Source organism: Sorghum bicolor, chromosome 10 (assembly GCF_000003195.3).
Source record: "Sorghum bicolor cultivar BTx623 chromosome 10, Sorghum_bicolor_NCBIv3, whole genome shotgun sequence".
Classification (NCBI taxonomy): Eukaryota; Viridiplantae; Streptophyta; class Magnoliopsida; order Poales; family Poaceae; genus Sorghum; species Sorghum bicolor.
In genome coordinates, this window is record NC_012879.2 from 44584644 (window position 1) to 44603451 (window position 18808).

At 40.0% G+C, this 18808-nt stretch overlaps 1 protein-coding gene and 1 long non-coding RNA gene across 20 annotated transcripts; both read right to left on the reverse strand.

Annotated features, from left to right (window-relative positions):
• On the reverse strand, positions 2124-7972 carry LOC8058855 (probable protein phosphatase 2C 56). Its single transcript, XM_021448592.1, has 8 exons — positions 7493-7972; positions 6240-6367; positions 6058-6156; positions 5800-5958; positions 5321-5407; positions 4962-5053; positions 2915-2989; positions 2124-2602 (listed from the first exon to the last, which is right to left on the reverse strand). The coding sequence occupies exons 1-8, from the start codon at positions 7732-7734 to the stop codon at positions 2471-2473; spliced, it is 1014 nt and encodes a 337-aa protein (XP_021304267.1). The 5' UTR covers positions 7735-7972; the 3' UTR covers positions 2124-2470.
• On the reverse strand, positions 12479-18553 carry LOC110430996. 19 transcript variants are annotated; one of them, XR_002448450.1, is made up of 7 exons: positions 18018-18552; positions 17877-17930; positions 17176-17285; positions 16861-16969; positions 14891-14969; positions 13320-13760; positions 12479-12847 (listed from the first exon to the last, which is right to left on the reverse strand). It is a non-coding gene; the product is annotated as an uncharacterized LOC110430996 (long non-coding RNA). The 19 variants fall into 19 exon arrangements; XR_002448449.1 differs by having other exon boundaries at positions 16861-17281; positions 17877-17922; positions 18018-18553; XR_002448443.1 differs by having other exon boundaries at positions 16861-17285; positions 17877-17922; positions 18018-18553.

The window sequence follows — 18808 nt, forward strand, 5'->3', positions numbered from 1 at the left end:
CTATGAATTATTCCAGTTAATTACAGATAAAATTTGATTTTTCTAACTAATTTAAAGCTACAGAAAAAATTTGTACTAAAGTATACCATATTATATATTCATTGCGTAGATATACTCATGTGGAGTCCAAAAAAAAATATTTTTTCTATTTTATAATTTTTTTATGATTTACTATGATTTTTCAAAGATTATATGAAAATAAATAGGGGGAAAAATCAAAACCACAGTTATTGTAGCAAAACCATGGTTACTGTAGCAAAACCGCCATAAAAACCACCGGAAGGGTGATTTGAACGGTTTTTGATAGTTCAAGGAATAAATTAGACTGTTTTATAGTTCGAGGGGTAAAATAGATACCACCCCATAGTTTAGGGGGTGATGTAGACTTTTTCCAATATTCATACCTTGGTTGGTTTGTAGTTGTCCTGGGGTAGTTGCATTAGATGCTGAGACTGGCCGAGTCCTTACTCATTGAATCGAAGAAGTCATACCTTTGATTACGGTTGTTTTTTAGAACTTGGATTACAGTTCAGATTTGTTATCCAAAATAGTATTATTCACTTCTGTTAAGCTGATTTCGTCATAACACAACTAAGCCATTCATATGAACTATTTTTGGACTCCGGGATGTAAACAAACTATCCTTCAACAGAGGTACTAGAGTCTATACATGCTTCGACTGAAATTCGCTAAAGTTCAGGTTCAAACAATTCGGACACCCTGCAAATCAGGCCAAAGGCACTGGCGGAGTTTCCCATCGGCCAACCTGGGCGGCGACCCCCCCTTGCCCAAGAAAATTTCTGAAGAGTTTAGCTCATTCAAATGATTCATATGTTCAAACATGCAACAATTTCACATGGTACGTACTGCTCCGTCTAGAAGTCTAGAACTAGCTAGAATCAAATACAAGCCTTCATGATCTTAAACTATTGATCGCAAACAACACAAAAATGCATCCAACTGCTTGGCGGCACTGTGGCAACATACTCTGTCGCTCACCAGTGCTGCCATAACATGGTAACCCTAAGCTAAATATTGGTCTATTGTAGCAATTGGCCTCCTTGGAGGCCTTGTTTAGTTTCAAAAAAAATTGCAAAAAATTCTAATTTCCCGTCATATCGAATCTTGCGGCACATGCATAGAGCATTAAATATAAATAAAAATAATAATTAATTATACAGTTTGTCTGTAATTTGTGAGACGAATATTTTGAGTCTAATTAGTCCATAATTGAACAATATTTATTAAATACAAATAAAAGTGTTACAGTGTCTATTTTTTTTTAAAAAAAATAGAACTAAACAAGGCGAGCTCCGCCACTGGCCAAAGGGCCGAGCCGTGAAGGCCAGAACAAAAGGCAAGAATCAGCAGTTTGTATCCATGCATCAAATCACTGTAGGAAGTCGGAACATATTCTCATCCCAGAACCGCAGCAAGAGCAATGTAGAGGTGCATAATGATTTTTTTTGGATAAGGAGTAATATATATTAGCAGCAGGAAGCTGCAGCGAGGGAAAAGCCTTCCTAAGATACCGAGTGTAGAGCCTCTTTGAGGTCTTATTTGGACGTGCATATATTTATTTCAATTCACATGTATTAGAATGAATTGGAACACATGCATCCAAACAAGGCCAGGGGCATCTGGACACATGTGCTGGATTGAAGCAAGTTATGCTCAAATCATTTCGGTACAAAGATGAAAAACGAAAAGCCTAGCTAGCTAGTAGATGTTCTCTAGCTATCTTGTAGACTCTGTGGTTGTTTTCGTCGTTGTAGTTGATGAATCTGAGTGAAGTAAGTGCATAACGATTTAGGGCTCCTTTGGTTCAAGGGTGAAACAAAGAAAATTTGTAGGATAGGATTCTCAAAGGAATTTTTCCTTTCCTACTCTTTGGTTCATAGGAAAAGTACATGAAGCATTCCATAGGATTGGCCTCCTATAGTTCAATTCCATAGGAAAAAAAGCATAAAGTATGACCTCATGGAAAATTCCCTATGGTCCAACCAAAGGTCTTCTGTAAGGATTAGAGATGTATGCCATGTATATTCCTATAGTTTTCCTATTCCTATAGGATTCATATCCTATGATCCAAAGGGGGCCTAATAAGTAGCTGGTAAAACGTAGAACTAAAGAAATTTCATTTATATACTCATCATTAAAATGTATTTTCCTACAGATCAAAAGTTGCCCATGAATTTGTTCATTTAGCTAGGCGTAACATTCATTGTGCAACATAGCTGAGGCAAGCGTCTGCATGCATCATTGACCTCTTGAACATTGATTGTAACTTTCAGCCTAGTTAAATAAAGCCCCTCTTTTCCTCGCCAAAAAAAAAGAATGCACGAATCTCTTTCAGGTTCATGCCTTAATAGCAGTATAGCACCGGCAGATCAGGTAAAACCAACTAATAATGTTCTAATAAACAAAAGTTTGCCACCACCAGGCATAATGTCCGAGTCCTATAGGACTCCTACTTGTCATGGTGAAATTGTGCAACGATGCATGTGATGTTGTCTGCGCTGCGCCTGGAGTAGGCAATTTCAGTCAACTTCACGGCTCCAGCCTGAGGTCCATCTTCCGCTTTCAGAATGGCAATGGCATCCTTTTTTACAAAAGATGATAAACAATGATCAGCGGTGGAGCTAATAAGACCCTAAACCATATTAGGTTAACAATCTTTGCACTCATGCCAGCATGCATGTGTCAGTTTGAGACAAAGAGAGTCTATTGGATAGCATGCCCAGTTTAAATGGCGATTAAGGTTTTGTTCATATATAAGATTGTACTGAATAGAACAGATCAACCTTCCTAAATCACACTAGTAGCTATATCTAATGCCATGCTCTCTTCTCAATCACATAAAAAATACCAGATTGCCTCAGTGGACCATTTAAGTTAGAATTCAAGGAGATACCTCATTTCTCACAACATCCCAAAGCCCATCGGTAGCAAGAATCAGATATTCCAAGTCACTGCTGACCTCTTCTTCCTGCATTTTTGTATAACACTACCAAAGATTACTTTCCAGTGATGTTATCCAACACAAAAGAAATCAGATTTCTAAAAAACCACCTTTCTAGAAGACTATGGTTGAGTGCATGCCAAGAAAGTGCATCAAGAATAATAGACTATAATCATTATCAGAAATTTAAATGGAGTACTATCATGAGACTCAAACTTGGTAACCTAAACTCCAGAATGTTACTTCCAGACTCCAGTAGAGCTATGTCAACAGCTTAAAAGATTTCTGCCCTTTTGGGCAAGATACGAGCTCAAAAAGAAGCAAACTTACTGTTCACACTTTATTGTAACATTTACTGGTAGAAACCATGACAGTCATGGTTGGTTATCCTGATTCCCAAGTATTTTGCAAACTCCATTGTTTCAATATGAGTACTCTTTCAATATCATTTATTGCCTGGTAATATATCATTTATTGGCCAGACAAGAATTGACTTTAATATCTTTGTTTCATCTTAAACCCATTTCCTTGTCAAGAAAAAATAGTAAGAAACAGATTCCTTTCCACAAATAAAGTCCTTTGACACTTCCCACATCCCACACAAAACCACTAAAACATCAGCAATGAAAACCTTAAACAAACTTCTTCTCAAGAGAAACTATGGGCATCTCATCTTATATCACTAGTACCCACTTTTTATGGTTATTGCAACAACATGAATACTTACTCATTGTTGGGTACCATAGAAAGGGATATCCAAATCAGAGCAATAAAAAACAAAGAAACAAAGCATACTAACCATAATCACCGGGGTAAGGGCCCCAACTCATCCGTCTCGCCCGACCCCTCAGGGTCTCGGACGCAGGTTCCGTCTCGCCCGACCCCTCAGGGTCTCGGACGCAGGTTCCGTCTCGCCCGACCCCTCAGAGCCTCGGACGCAGACACCGCCTCGCCCGACCCCTAGGCCTCGGGCGTAAAACCCGCCTCGACCGACCCCTTCAGGGCTCGGGCGCCGGACGCCTCTCCACCAGGTCAGCGAGACTTCCGTCATACGGTGCCCATACCCGCGACGCGATGGGCGCGGTAACTCCCATACCGCAGCAGGGCGAGGTGGCGACTGTTTCAACCATCCAAGGCACTGCAGCCTTACCTCTTTCACTGTGCGACCTTACCTCTTTCACTGTGGCGTACCGCCTCACAGTAGAAAGGGAATGGGAGAGGTTAACCAGCGCCACTGTTCGCTGTCTTCTCCCACTATCAACAGGACGACCAGCAGTACCACCGACCCGACCCCCACGATTTCTACAGGGCTCGGTAACCCTCTACAGAGGCAGCCATACTGTCAGCCATCCCACAAGGACGAGATGGACCTGCTCCAGCAGGGTCGGGACCGTGGCTTCACCATTCAACAGAAGAAATCTACTCATGTAAATACCTGTCTCCCCTTGAGGCTATAAAAGGGGAGCCAGGGCTCACGACCAAGGGCAAGGTGAATAAAGGTTCATGCACACGCCCACCACACTCTTTCACAGAGCAGCGACCCGCACTCTGTCCACCACTAAGTCGAGACCTGGGACTTAGCCCTCTCTCGCAACCTGCTTGTACCCCCTACTACAAGCACCTCTGGGTGCAAGGTCATACAGAACCCCCGATCACACTGGACGTAGGGCATTCTTGGCCCGAACCAGTATAAACCCTCTGTGTCTCACTTGCATCACCATCCAAGTTTGGGTAGTCACGCAGACTTATACTTGTTAGTGTCTAGACCACGAGTCTGGACGCCGACACTCATGTTCATTAACATATTGATACAAAGGTAGCATCATTATATCAAACTTAAAGAATAAAGGGCAGGCTAGTGAAAGTTCTTTTATTTTTCGTTTAACTTTCTAAATAGACTATTTTATTTCCAGTTCTAAGACCAACCACACCAAGTCTTTTCTAGCTAGCACTAAAGTTCAGAACTATTGAAAGTTTTAATTAGACTTCAAATGTATACCTGAATGTCAGGTTCTGCTGTCACATACTGCTTCAGTAGACGATTGCCGAATGCACGGGACATTGCTAGAATTCCACCAACCCTCCATGTATCTGAAGGAGTGCTAATATCAAATGATGAATGACAATAACCAATTAATACTTAGAAAGCACCTTCAACAATTTGACAGACAGGAAAACATGTATTGATGCAATCAGACGCCACCCCATTAAACTAACCTAAATGTGAAACATTGACTTGCTTAAATCATAGGGCTTGTGGTTTAGGCTAAATATTTTGAGGATTCTGAAGAATAAAAGGCTTACCAAATTAAGTGGGCTTAAATACATCAAGAGTATTCTAAGGATTAAAAGGTTTACCATCCCATTTAACAACACCTCCAGCATCCTGAATTCGCTTCCGTTCATCTGTCCTGTTTGGTTTGTGATCTTCTGACAATGGGACAGCTATATAGCACAAAAACAAATAGTACATTTAAACTATTCTTCACGGATAACAAATAAACCAAAGAACGATTAATATTGACAGATTCAGGGTCATGAAAGCTTATCAAGGCAAAATAGCAACATAATGTAGTGGTGCAGTGATAAATTTTCAGTTCAGCAGAGTTTATATTCCCTACTCGCATGGTTAGAAACAAGGACCACTCCCCTTGATGATGGAAGTATTTTTTTTTCTCAGATACCATTGATGATGGATGTGAAACAGAGTACTGGTTCAATCGTTTATGCTCCAGTATAATGTATAGGAAATCCTAATGAAAAATAATAGTAATTTACAAACGTGAGAAAAGTGGATGCTGTATGTTTTGGTCTTTTCTTTCTTGCTGCCACTTTACCTTTGCCGCCTTTTGAAGCAACAGCACGTGAATCACCAACGTTTGCTACATACAGATGATTGCCAATCAGAACAGCAGCCAAAGCTGTTGACCCATCATCTCTAAACGAACTGGATATAGTTTCTATGATATCTATATCAGTTTCAAGAAATGCTCTGCCTGTGGTTTGCAAAAGTAACAGAAAATAAATGAGTTCGCAGCAAAAAAATGATTTCAACAGATGAAAAGACACTGATAAACAGAAGTAAAACACGTTACTTATTGCAAGCTTTGTGTCTTTCAGGAACTCAGGATGCTTCATAAGGTTTTTTAACAGATTCTCCTTCAGATATTCAGCAGCAAGGTTTCCTCCATGACCTAATAGACCAAGGCATAAAGTAAATGTAATGCACATTGCACAAGGACTCACAAACTAAGGAGGGCAAGACTGAAAATGTTACCATCAAATACTCCAAACAGGTTAACTGGTTGTCCATCAATTGTGGTTAACTTAATGTCATAACAGTCCTCCATAGTAGACCTCCGCCCTATATAACTTGAATATCCACAGGTTAGCTTTCCATCCTCGCTGCCAACAAAGTTAATTGACATTACATCAGTACGAGTGGTGTCTCAATGTTTAGTAGATTTGAGTATTGAGCAGACAAAGTTGATATTGCTCCCCGTATTAATCAAAATTCACGACCGTGAAAAAAAAGCAGACAAAGTTGGTATTGCAAGAATAATGTAACTATTAAAGGCTAAAAACTCCAAAACAAAATATTAAATGCCAGTAGTTAAAAATAGATATATCCATCTATCATGTCATCCACATCAAAAAGAAAAACACATATTGACCGCTTTGCTGTTCCAAGCTTCCACTAACCAAAAAGTATTAGTAAGATACGGCTACCTTTGCAACAAAAGAAAAAAAAAGATAGTAATTTGAAGGATTCCAATCCAATAGGGACATTTCCTATGTCCCTCTGGAACAAATTATTGAATCCTATGAATTTTTTATGGACGCCCATGGGATGCATGAATGTATAGAAAATTTGGAGGAAAACTAAAATGAGGTTGTATCTCATGGAAACATTTCTTTGTATCTTATCCATAGTCACATAAAACAGGTTCGGAGGCATCAGCCCTCGACCCGGGTTCGTCGACCCCGATCTGGGTACGCGGGTAGCGTACCAAATTCTTTGACCCCGTCGACCCAGGAACTTTTGTGACTATGATTCCTCCCCCCCTTCTCTCTCTCTCTCTCTCTACCTCTGAATTACTGTTTTCTTCTGCTGTTTCTTAAAAAGGTTACAATCAAAACTTTCCTACGTTTTGGATTTTTGTAAGATTGCAAGTTCCATAAGTCCAACCCAGTGTTGTTCCTATCATTTTGATAATCTTGTGTGACAAAGAGGGCCTAAACATTTGTTGAGACAAAAGAAAATAAACCTGTCTGCTACTAATATTCTACGTCATCATCCTAGATTTGCATCTTAATGCCCATCATCAAGCTAATCATTTCCAACTAACAATTTCCTCCTTGAACATCTCGAACATGAGAAGTTTGGGCACCACCACCCTTATCCATCACTAGAATACAACAATACATTAGATAAACGTTTACCCATGAACATGATCCTGGCACACATAGATAGCGTTGATTAAAAAAAAAGACAACATTAACCCACCGATCGGCGCCATTTCTTACTACCTCTGGAATCCGCCGGTGACCCAGCCCTTGCTCCCCGCCATGGTCGCGGCGCCGCGCAGCGGCCCCGACTGCCGCGGCGTCGACGCCGACGAGCCGCGAGGCGCCGCCCTGCCCCCGCCCCTGAAGACCCCCGCGCGGAAGCCGCGCCAGCCGGCATCCCACCGCTGGCCGCAGGCGCGCACGCGGCGCCCGCCCGCCGCCGCAATGCCGACCAGGTTCCGCAGGGTAGCGGCGCGCGCCATCCTACCCAGCGCCCGGCGGATGCCGTCGGCCCAGTGGCGCCGGCCTATTACGGGTTCGGGAGGGGACGAGGAGGAGCGAGGCGGTGGCGGGGCTGCCGCTGGAGATGGGACCCTGCGAACGAAGCGGCGAAAGAGCCACCGGTTAATGAATGATAAATGAACTTATGGTCGATTTCGATTGGTGTTTTGCTGGACTCGCTTGGTCAGAAGATTATCCGGCCCGTGCACAACATTTCCCCTTGTCTGGTTCGTTACTTGAGGGAGTTGCATTGTTTATGTTTGCTGCTGCCGACCGCCCGATCAGCGTATCTCACACAATTTATTTATCATTAACCCGATTCTTCTGATTGCAAACAATGTTGGTATATGGAGATCTCATTGACGGACTTGGAGTGTTGGACAATCCCTCCCTCTCTTTCCTATCTCTTAATAATGTTATAATATCTTTTGTTACTCAAAAATAATATTAGTATATTTAATTCAATCTCAATCTCTACCTCTCTATCTTCTATATTTCTATCTCTACTCTTCTCTATCTCTATCTATCTCTATATTTATTATTATATTATACTACTAGAAAAGTCATCAGGACTTGTCTACCACTACCGTGGTGAAGTTGGAGCGCTTGAGCCTCTCACCTTGTGATTTTTTGCACTGGCATGTAGCCCTCATGTTATCTCGTCCGCACGCTCTCTTCTTAGCCCTTCGTTTGTCGACTCTATGAGGGCAAGGGAAAAAACAAAAACCCCACCATGCCTCGTCGTGCTCTTGATGTCTCCTCTGTCAACGCATCCCCACTCCAACGGGTCGGCACCATGCCACGCTCGGTCGTTGCGCTGTTTTGGCGCATGGGTGTTGCCCATATCCCTACCCCCTTTCCCATCCTACCTGGCCATCACCCCACTCTGCGAGGGCTTAGCACCGTGCCGATGCCCTTCATCTCCTTCCCGGGCTGCGCCTAATAGGTTGGTGCAATGACTCCGCGATGGTGCTCCGCCTCACCTACAACCAAATGGGTGTTTTATGTTTTTCATTATGATTTTCTACGTTTTGTAAGACGTTCAGTATTCTCGTTTCAAGAGTACAGTCATCTTATCACTATGGGGAACTCCCCCACAGTCTTTGGGTGTTCAAAATAGAGTACAAACATCTTGAATACAATCATGAAAATGAGAACAATCAGTACACTAAAAAAATTAACTTGTCATCCAAACTTTGAATTGGGTGAACCAAACTTGATAGGAACTAGAATAGAGTCACTGTTTGGTTGTCTTGCTGGTTCATCTTGATCTCCGTGCGGACAAGCTTTTGCTTGCTAGGCTAGGAGAGCCAAATTAGCTCTCCTAGCTAGGCGAGGTGAGGCTAGGCCAGGCGAGGCCAACCTCTCTCAAATTCAAGCACACCCTATGCCCTCTCGGTTCTCAGCCAACCTAAGGATAAGTTTGGGAGCTTCCCTCCCCATCAGGAAATACTGCAGGGCATTTCACTGGTTTCTTTTGAAGTCCATGGCGCAGGTGTCTTGGCCTTGTAGGACCCCGTTTTCCCTTGGAAAACTGCGACCTCATGACACTAGGCAACACACCCTATCCGTTCAGCACTTCTATCTCGCTTGACCTCCGCCACCCAATTGTAGTCTCTAACAACCGCAATCCAAAATACAAGACTCATTTGTTCTTTGGGTAGTGTTACAAGCAAAAGGCTCAATGCTCATTTTTGAGTCTTCTCCAATAACAAGACCCAAAAGACAACTCTTTTTACAAATGGGTCTCCAGGAGAGAGGATACTCAAATTTGGATTGTGCCTCTCCTAACATCCAAAATAAGTCTTCTATATAGGTACTTTGTTAGAGACTATATGTATTACGTTGGAGACCCATTTTATATTTGGGCACTGCAATGGATCTCCTGTTGCCGGTTGGAGATAGCCTAAAATAGCCTTAAAGAGGCATATTTCCATTTTCCCACCAAGGACACCTCTACGTAACCAGCCTAAACTAATACACATCCACCAAGCAATACAATGAGCTTGAAGCCATCCACCAATGCATCGAGCTTTATTTCTCTCCATGCGACATTCATCATCTATCACCAGTAGTCCTGCAAAAAAAACACAGCCAACGGTGCCCGCCAAATTTATAGCCATCTCCATTGTCAACCTATCTGCTGACCCCCAGCTTCATAGCCAGCAATGCCCGACATTCATCTAGTATATTGCCTATCCTGTCCACACTAGGATAGGCAATATACTACAACCAAATTATTGCAACCTCAATCAAATTAACATTGCAAATGTGAAGATATACTCAAATTCATGAATCTAACATTGATGTATTGATATGCATTGTATTCATATGTCGGACGCACTAATCCGCGAACGTTTAATGGATTTGAATTTAGCAAATGAAATTCCAATACACAACTTTCATTTCTATCATTTCTAGTAAAAAAATAATTCTCACTCATTTCCCTATTGTACAGTGTTGTGCTTGACCGAGCAACACACGCTCACCACTCATTTTCAATTAGTTTGTGACGTCACCACTAATACAAGCTAAAAAAGCAAACCATTTACTTTAAACTACTATAACTTTTTAACGGCACATTCATTTTAAATTTTGTCTGTAGCAGTGTGTTCTACTCGATGAGGCGAACAAAATTAGACCTCACTTGTATATATTTTGAAGAATTTTTTTAGTAGCAAATTATGTGTACTAACTTATAACATATAACTTGGAAACACAAGTTATGAAACACAACTTATGTACAAAAGTTATTAAACACGAAGAAATGAAATACCTTATAACTTATGACAAAACTTAAAGCACAAAAGTTATTAAACAATGAATTAACTTATAACTTGTACCAAAACTTAGGAAAAAAGTTATAAAACACAACTTTATGTACACAAAAATTATCCAAGAAAATGCACAAATTATTCTATATAACTTGTGTACATAAGTTATGCTACCAACTTGCTAATGCCACCAAAAAAGGAATTAAAAAATATAGAAAAGAAGGATAGAAAACATAAAAATAAAAGAATACTAAAATAATACATAATTATTAAACACAAATGGAAGATTTAACTTATAACTTCTCCAAAAGTTGGAAGCACAAACATTATGAAACATAACTTATGTATAAAAGTTATCAAACACAAGTCATGTATATAAGTTATTCTATACAACTTATGTATAAGTTGCTCTATACAACTTACAAAGGAAAAAGTCTATATAACCCCCTCAACTATCCAGTGTAGTCTACTCCACCCTCTAAACTTTAAAACCGAATATTCTACCTCCTAAACTTTTCAAAATAGTTAAATAACCCACTCGAGTGGTTTTAGAGGGTGGTTTTGTTTTTTTTTTCTTTTTTATTTATTTCCACTAAATCTTTGAAAAATCATAATAAATCATAGAAAAATCATAAAATAAAAAATCCAATTTCGTTGGACTCCTGATGAGTAGACTACACAGCAAATATATAATATGGTATACTTTAGTGCAAAGTTTTAGCTGTAGCTTTAAATCTATGTTTTCTGTAATTAATTAGAATAATTCATATATGCAGTTTCTATGATCCAATTATAGTGAAATTTCTATGGTGGGCTTATTATTGTATGCTTGAACTATGGTAAGTTTCATACTCATTGGATCATGTATAACTTGGTTATAGATAAAGCATAGATTTAACGAGAATAAAGCTAAATAAATCTATAACTAAGTTATACGTGATCCAATAGGTACGATTTTTTTAATATACTTTAATCATATAATAATTAGCTCATCAAAAAAATTCACCATAATTAGACTATAGAAACTCCATATATGAATTATTCTAATTAATTATAGAAAAAATAGATTTAAAGCTATAGCAAAACTTTGTACAAGCATACCATATTATATGTTTACTGTGCAGATCTACTCATGTGAAGTCCAACAAGCTTTGATTTTTCATTTTATGATTTTTATATGATTTATTATGATTTTTCAAAGATTCAATAGAAATAAATAAAAAAAAGAAAAAGACAAAACCATCCTCTAAAACCGCCCGAGAGAGTTATTTGATTGGTTTTGAAAAGTTCAGAAGTAGAATTTTATGGGGTAAAGTAATCCATCCTAGATAGTTTGGGGTTATGTATACTTTTTCACTTACAAACGGTTACAAAAAAGGAAAAAAAGAAATCACATAAAACAAAACAAAATAAAAATAAAAAGAATAAGAAAACGAAGATATTAAGTCTATTTGTACACGTGAAAATAAAAAACAAAAGACGAAGAAAACACGTTTGTACATGTCTGCACAAAAAATGTTCAAGTTTAGGCTCGCCACGTCCATTAAAAATAGTATGATATGTCGTTCACTTTAGTGCACCAGAAAAGGAAAGAAAAATAGGACAAGAAAAGAAAGCGAACCAGACAGGCTTGGTTGTTCACTGGATTTGAAGCACGTGAAAGCTTGCGGTGCGTTGTTACGGAATAGCTGACATTTTATACTAAAAATACATAGATCGCACAATAAATAACAATATTATAAAAATTTAATACCAATATTAAAGTGTCATTTAATCTAAAACACAAAATTTATGAAACTAACATTCACAGAGGGAGTTGTTTGCTCATAAACCCTACTGTATAGACCTTTTCATGATGCTCTAGTAATTTTCAAAGTTGAAAACATATTTCTAGAAGTTGTAATGCTCAACTGAAGTTTCATCCATTGCCACAGTACTTAAATATGCCATCACAACCGAACAAGATTGTAGTTAATAACCAAATATCATTTTTTGCATCCAGAACCAATTCTGCACAACATAGTATAGTAGTTCATGTCATTTGGATAGGACAAATCTTTATAGGGGCATTTGATACAAGGATTCAGAGATCAAAACAACTTGAGGAATATGTGCCAGGACAAAAAAGATATAGTTTACGAATATCTTTTGCCATGTAAGCTTCCCTCTACTTGAGCCTTTCCTCCAACATTTTTTTGTAACTTGGCAACAATTACGGTCTTCTATCTTTTCAGGCACGATACAGTGCAGTAATCCTCACTATGTGCAGACAAAGGCCCAAGTGCAGCTTCCAAATTCATTCATCAGCTCATTGTGTCATCTATGTGTGAGAAATATGAAAACAGTATGCTATAATTAGAAATCCATGCAATTAGAACTTGATAAAATATTTATTTTATCATGATGCAAATTTATATGTAACACATAGACTCAAAGGATTAGCAAGAATTATTGAGAAATTCCAACTTTTGATGACTGATGAACAAGGTGATACTCTAGGGATCATAGCTGTTAAAATTTGAATTCAGGATCACAGTTTTAACCCGCTAGGGACTCTGAACATTTTCACATGGATAGGACATGAACCAAACTGAACTTATATCCTTTCTGGGAGGGTGTTTTCCATACATTATCATTGTTAGCCCTCACGTACACCTAAAATCACAAAGTCAGAACTCATAAACGCTGACAAACTGAACTGATCATACCACATGATTAGCTATTATATTCTACCAAAAACATTTCCATCTTACGCAAAGTTAAAGGAAAAGTGAACAAGTCGAGGAAAATACATGCTGCTTTGTGGAAACGATTCCATTATTTAGTGCAGGAAGCTCCAATAGACTAATCCTCCTCTGCTTGTTATCGTGCCTGACTGGTTGCACACTAGAATATCACAAATTTTCTCATCAAACTTAATACTATTGTCAGTTGATAGAAAAAATTCATAATCCAAAGAATCAAGGCAAGTGGGTTAAGTTGTTGCACTTCTTTTGATTATTTGAGTTAAACCTTAGATTGCTGCAGTTCCCGGCTTCTTCAAACAGGCTTAAGTGTCCGAACAGGATTAGGATATGTTGGAACTGCACTCATGTTTGATTTTCTCTCGGGATCAGCTGCAGCTTTCCTGAATGACTTCCATTCTGACAGCCATATCCTGCTCCTCCTTTGTAAGCTTTTCTTCCTCATTTTCTTGGAGGAGAGCTTCATGTTCATGGTAACCTAAAATCCACCTGTAAATTCCAAACAGATGTTAACCAACAGGCAGCTACTTAGTTCAATTATGACATATAGTCTGCCAGGCAATAAAGTAAGGAAGTAGACCATACTGTTAGTCCCTGGGATTCCTGCACAGGTAAGCAGTAAGCTTACCAGCACACCCACACACTCACTCACTATGGCTAGAGGTAGAAGAAGGGGTTGAGCTCAAGCACACACACATAGCACAAGCACCAGCGCTGGCCAGAGCTCTGCTCTTTGGTTTGTGGCAACTGAACTGAAAAATACATTACTAGGGCTGCACTTATATACACAAAGGGGTAGGTTTAGTTTGTGTATGAACTGAAGCTACTGAAGGTGGGCTGCTGTACTGCAGTCAGTCTACTATCCTAGCTGCAGGATAAGCCTGCAATACTTATTAGCTAAGGACACAATGGCCTACCAAAAATCTGTGTCCTCACTACTCCTAGTCAAGTGTTCCCACTACAGCTTGACTGCTGTTCAACCTTTCAAAGCTGGTCTTTAGTTTCACATTTCTAGTCACCAAGCTGCAGCCTTGACTGAAGATTGGTCTGCAGTTGCAGACTTCTTTGCAAGTCCAGCAGCAAATTATTCAACACATACACAATATTTCGAGTTTCGGAAACTCCACTCTAGACCTCTTTTTTTTTCTAAACCATGGTTTTGCACATCTATAAGTTCTAAAACTATAGTTTCAAGTACCATATTTTTAAGTATTGAGCATCCAAACAGGGTCTAGGTATTCTTAAGTGATAGGATGAGAATTACCAAGTTTGCTCAGTGAGTAGGCTCAGTATAAGACTATCGACAGGTACAGGTTCAGAGGTTTAAATAGTATCAAAAGTGGATGGCTTCTCAACTATGGCAGAACCATTCTCATTCTATTCCATTAATTCCTCTTCGCCAAATTCAAAAGGATGCAACATCTCTTCTTTGGAGATGGTTCTTGAAACTTCCTGTCTATCCACCACCCTTGCTGCAATGTCTTCTTTTGTCACCTATTTACTCGACATGAATTGATTTCAAACAAAGATGGAGCAATATCTACCAGATACAAGAGAATGACTTGGTTAACTAAAACTGAGAACTCAAAACCAGAAGAAGAAAAAAAATGCTAAATTACCTGGCGCTTATATATTTTCTCTTCCATTGTTCGATGTGCCATTAGGCGATAGGCATACACAGGTTTGGTCTGGCCACACCTGGAAAGAACATCCCCACACAAGAAATAAATAAATGACAAGTTCTTGCCTCCAAACCTGATAAATGGCTTGCAAATCATGTGTTGGATTCTATGATCCATCCAAAAGAACCACGCGATTTGCAGCATGAAGGTTGATACCTAGGGATCCAACACAAGTTGATATCAACGTGCAGTGGCGGATCCAGAAATGGACCAAGAGGGGGGCTAAATAATACATGTTAAATTTTTTTTCCTCACTCAATCCAGTACACTAAGGTCTTGTTTAGTTCCAAATTTTTTTGCAAAATACGAATAGTAGCATTTTCGTTTGTATTTGACAAATATTGTCCGATCATGGACTAACTAGGCTTAAAAGATTCGTCTCGTAAATTACAGGTAGACTGTGTAATTAGTTTATCTATATTTAGTGCTTCATACATGTGCCGCAAGATTAGATGTGATGGGAAATCTGAAAAATTTTGTAAAATATTTTGGGAACTAAACAAGGCCTAATAGATATAGCTAAGATTGATAATTCAATATTGATTCAAAGTGTTCAAAGCAAAGATTCATAAAATAAGCATAGAAAAATACTAAATATATGAAGTCTTTTGCTAAAAAAAGAAAATGTGTTAAAAAAATTTGAGCCCAAGAGGGGGGCTGCAGCCACCCCAGCCCCCCTCGTGCATCCGCCAATGTCAACGTGCATTTCTCTCATGTGTTTTCACGGTCATTAAACATCTCCACAAGATTCTGCTGTTCAGAAGATGAAGTGCTCCCATCAAGCCTATTCAGCATGACACGGATATATGATAATTTGCAAAATCAGTCATATATAATGATGATAAACAAATTTGTTAAAAATACTATGCCAAGAAAAACAATAGCCACTGCAGAAATAGATGCAACAATGGTGCTATATTGCTATCCAAGCCTTTTTGTTTTGCAAAATGATCATGATTCATAAAGATTAGATTGTCAACCTAGCACTACTGAGTCTTCTAAACAGAGACATGACAATTTGCCTTAGTAAAAGAAAGAACATGACGAAGTCTGGAGTCATAAAAGCTATCAACCAACATGAAAAAACAGCTCTGAGTTACCTTTGTTACGAATTGACTTAAATTGTCAGGTTGTTTCTTGTTAGTTGCTGATGCAGCTAGTCACCAATTGACTTAAATTTCAGAAAATATTATGTATAACAAGATTGCCTAAAATCTCACACGACTATATTTTTCACCTTATTAAATAGACAATGAAGCAGTGAATCCTGAATCTAAACAATCATGTATTAAGCACCTCCAAAAGCTATCAGGTAGAAGTAAATCTACAAGAGATACAGTGAAAAAAAAAGAAATGAACTGAGTCGATGGCCAATGCAATATGAAATTCAAAGCGATTGAGAATTCTAAAAATCTCTACAATATTACTATAAAGTTTAATCACCGTAAACTTAGTATTAGTAGAGAATACTAAAGTTGTTTGGGAAGGTTAATTTGCAGAGCTGTCTCAAGTCTGCGTAAACAGGAATGGGAAAGGTGCAGATCACTGGAACTAAACAACAGGGAGAGATTAGCTGATTCAAATATTCAACACCCGGCCACATACAGGTCCCAGCATATGAGCAAAGTAGTGGTTTTCGTCTAGCTGGTGAATGCACTAAACAAAAATGTGGTAACTCAATTTTTGAGTCTGTCATGGCCTAAATAAGATTGTGCACAACCATACAGCACCCTGACAAAAGAAACTTAAAACAGAGGTATCCTACATATATGAAGCTGTGATTACCAAATGATGAGGCATACTTATACATTCTTTTGAAGGTCACACACACACATTCAGTTAGTAGGAATAATCAGTGAAAAGGAATCAGGATTATAAGAGCTAAGTCTATCACTGATCTCGTTCACCTTTTCCTAGGATTGACCATATATCAAGAACTTGAAAGACACTTTTATCATAGTGTCGAACAATATGCACCTGCACAAGCTTGAGAGATCTATAATTTTGAAGAGTGGTCTGCACATATAAAGAATTGAAGAATTCATTAACTGAATATTATCAAGGACTTGCCAGTTTGCATATAAACAAGACAAGCGAGGAAAAGACTTCAACATTCCATAGGTCTAATACTGTACCTCTACGCATTTAAAACACGTCATTTCTGATTTTGATTAGACTGAAGAAAGCAGGTAAAAGTATAAATATGTGCGGTTATTACTTACAATAGAATGATCAAAAGACCAATGGATCACACTGAGAACCTTTTTTAATCTTCAGTACAAACTCCCTCTATTTCTCAGGTTCAGGAGGGTTAGGGGCAGAAAACTCCTGTCTTTGAAACAAATAACTTTAGTACGTGAAAAAGTTGACAAAAAATTGAGGAGGTAGATGAGCTATATTAACAACTACTAATTTGCCTGTGATCACAACTTTGGATTAAAATCAATTTCAGCAAATAAAACTTATTTCAGCGGCAGAAGACTTATTGAAGGTATTTGTCTCAGTCATGCATGTTTTTGGCTACCACAAAAAATATACATTAGCATAGCTACTTGCTCCTGACTGGATTTTGATTGAAAAAAAATGGAAGCCTCAACAAAAAAAAAAAAAAAAGCTAGAGAAACAACCTGAATACTACATGGAACAACAATTTCAGATTGTTGGCATTGAGATGTTCGGAGAGCACTGCCAACAACGACTAACAACAGATGTACATGAGACTATGAAAACTATTAAAGTCCACTGAAACAAACAAATTAATTCATATACTATTAATTCTTTTTTCTTGCCTCTCTTTCTTGTGCATATACTAATACACACTCTAACTTACAATTGTTTCACATCAACCTTTGTATAAAATAAACTATAATATCTTAGAGTATATCACTATACAAGTAGTCTGCAATTCCAAAATTCAGTATACCTGAGAATGACTACAATCTGAACATCACTCCAAATCGCGCTCCAATCTGGACAACTTTTTACTCACAGTCAATTCAACAAGCACCTAGAGACCACCATCACCAACCAAGTAGAGACTGGGAGCAGATGAAAGATGACACACCTTTTCTAGAAGGACCACACACCGACACACGGGCAGAAGGATGGGAGCTCCGGGGCTGAGCGGCCGCTAGGTGTAGGGTGTTGGAAAGCAGGAGCCAGAGTCCAAGAGAGGAAGAGAGGGCTTCTGCTTGCTGCAGTCCGTGACTGCTTCTGCAGTCCGTGACTACTTCGTCTGTTTAACGCAGCAGGTCCCGCCGCTCTTATCTTTAAACTCTCAACTCGTCGAGTTTGGTCGCTTGAGAATCGGCGATCTGAAAGTCCGAGGGGCAGGGGCGCCGTCGGGCGGTGGCCTAGCGCTCGGTGGCGTGGGGATGGGGCTGCAGGTGCTCGAGTGTCCAGAGATGAGTGCCTCTGATGGTCGGCGGTACAGGGTTCCGGTTGGCAGGCCGGTCTCGCGGGGCATGGCGCTCTCGCCTCACGGCGGACGGCGCTAGGCGGATGGCAACCACCGAGGCGCGTGGAGGGACGGCGCTTGACGGGCGAGGCGAGAGCGGCGGACGGCGCTTGACGGGCGAGGCGAGAGCGGCGGACGGCGCTCGGCGGGCGAGGCGAGGCGGCGCTCGGCGGGTGAGGCGAGAGCGGCGGACGGCGCTCGGCGGTCGAGGCGCTCGGCGGCGGCCGGGGCTCAGCGGGCGAGGCGAGAGCGCGGCGGAAGACGCTGGCGGGCGAGGCTTGCGGGTGAGGTGAGGAGGCGAGGCGCGTGCGTTCGCAGGAAGGTGGAGGGGATCGAGGAGGGGATGGCGGTGTCTGTTTGTTTCCAAGTACGGACGATGCGCAGGCGTGGGCGCACGG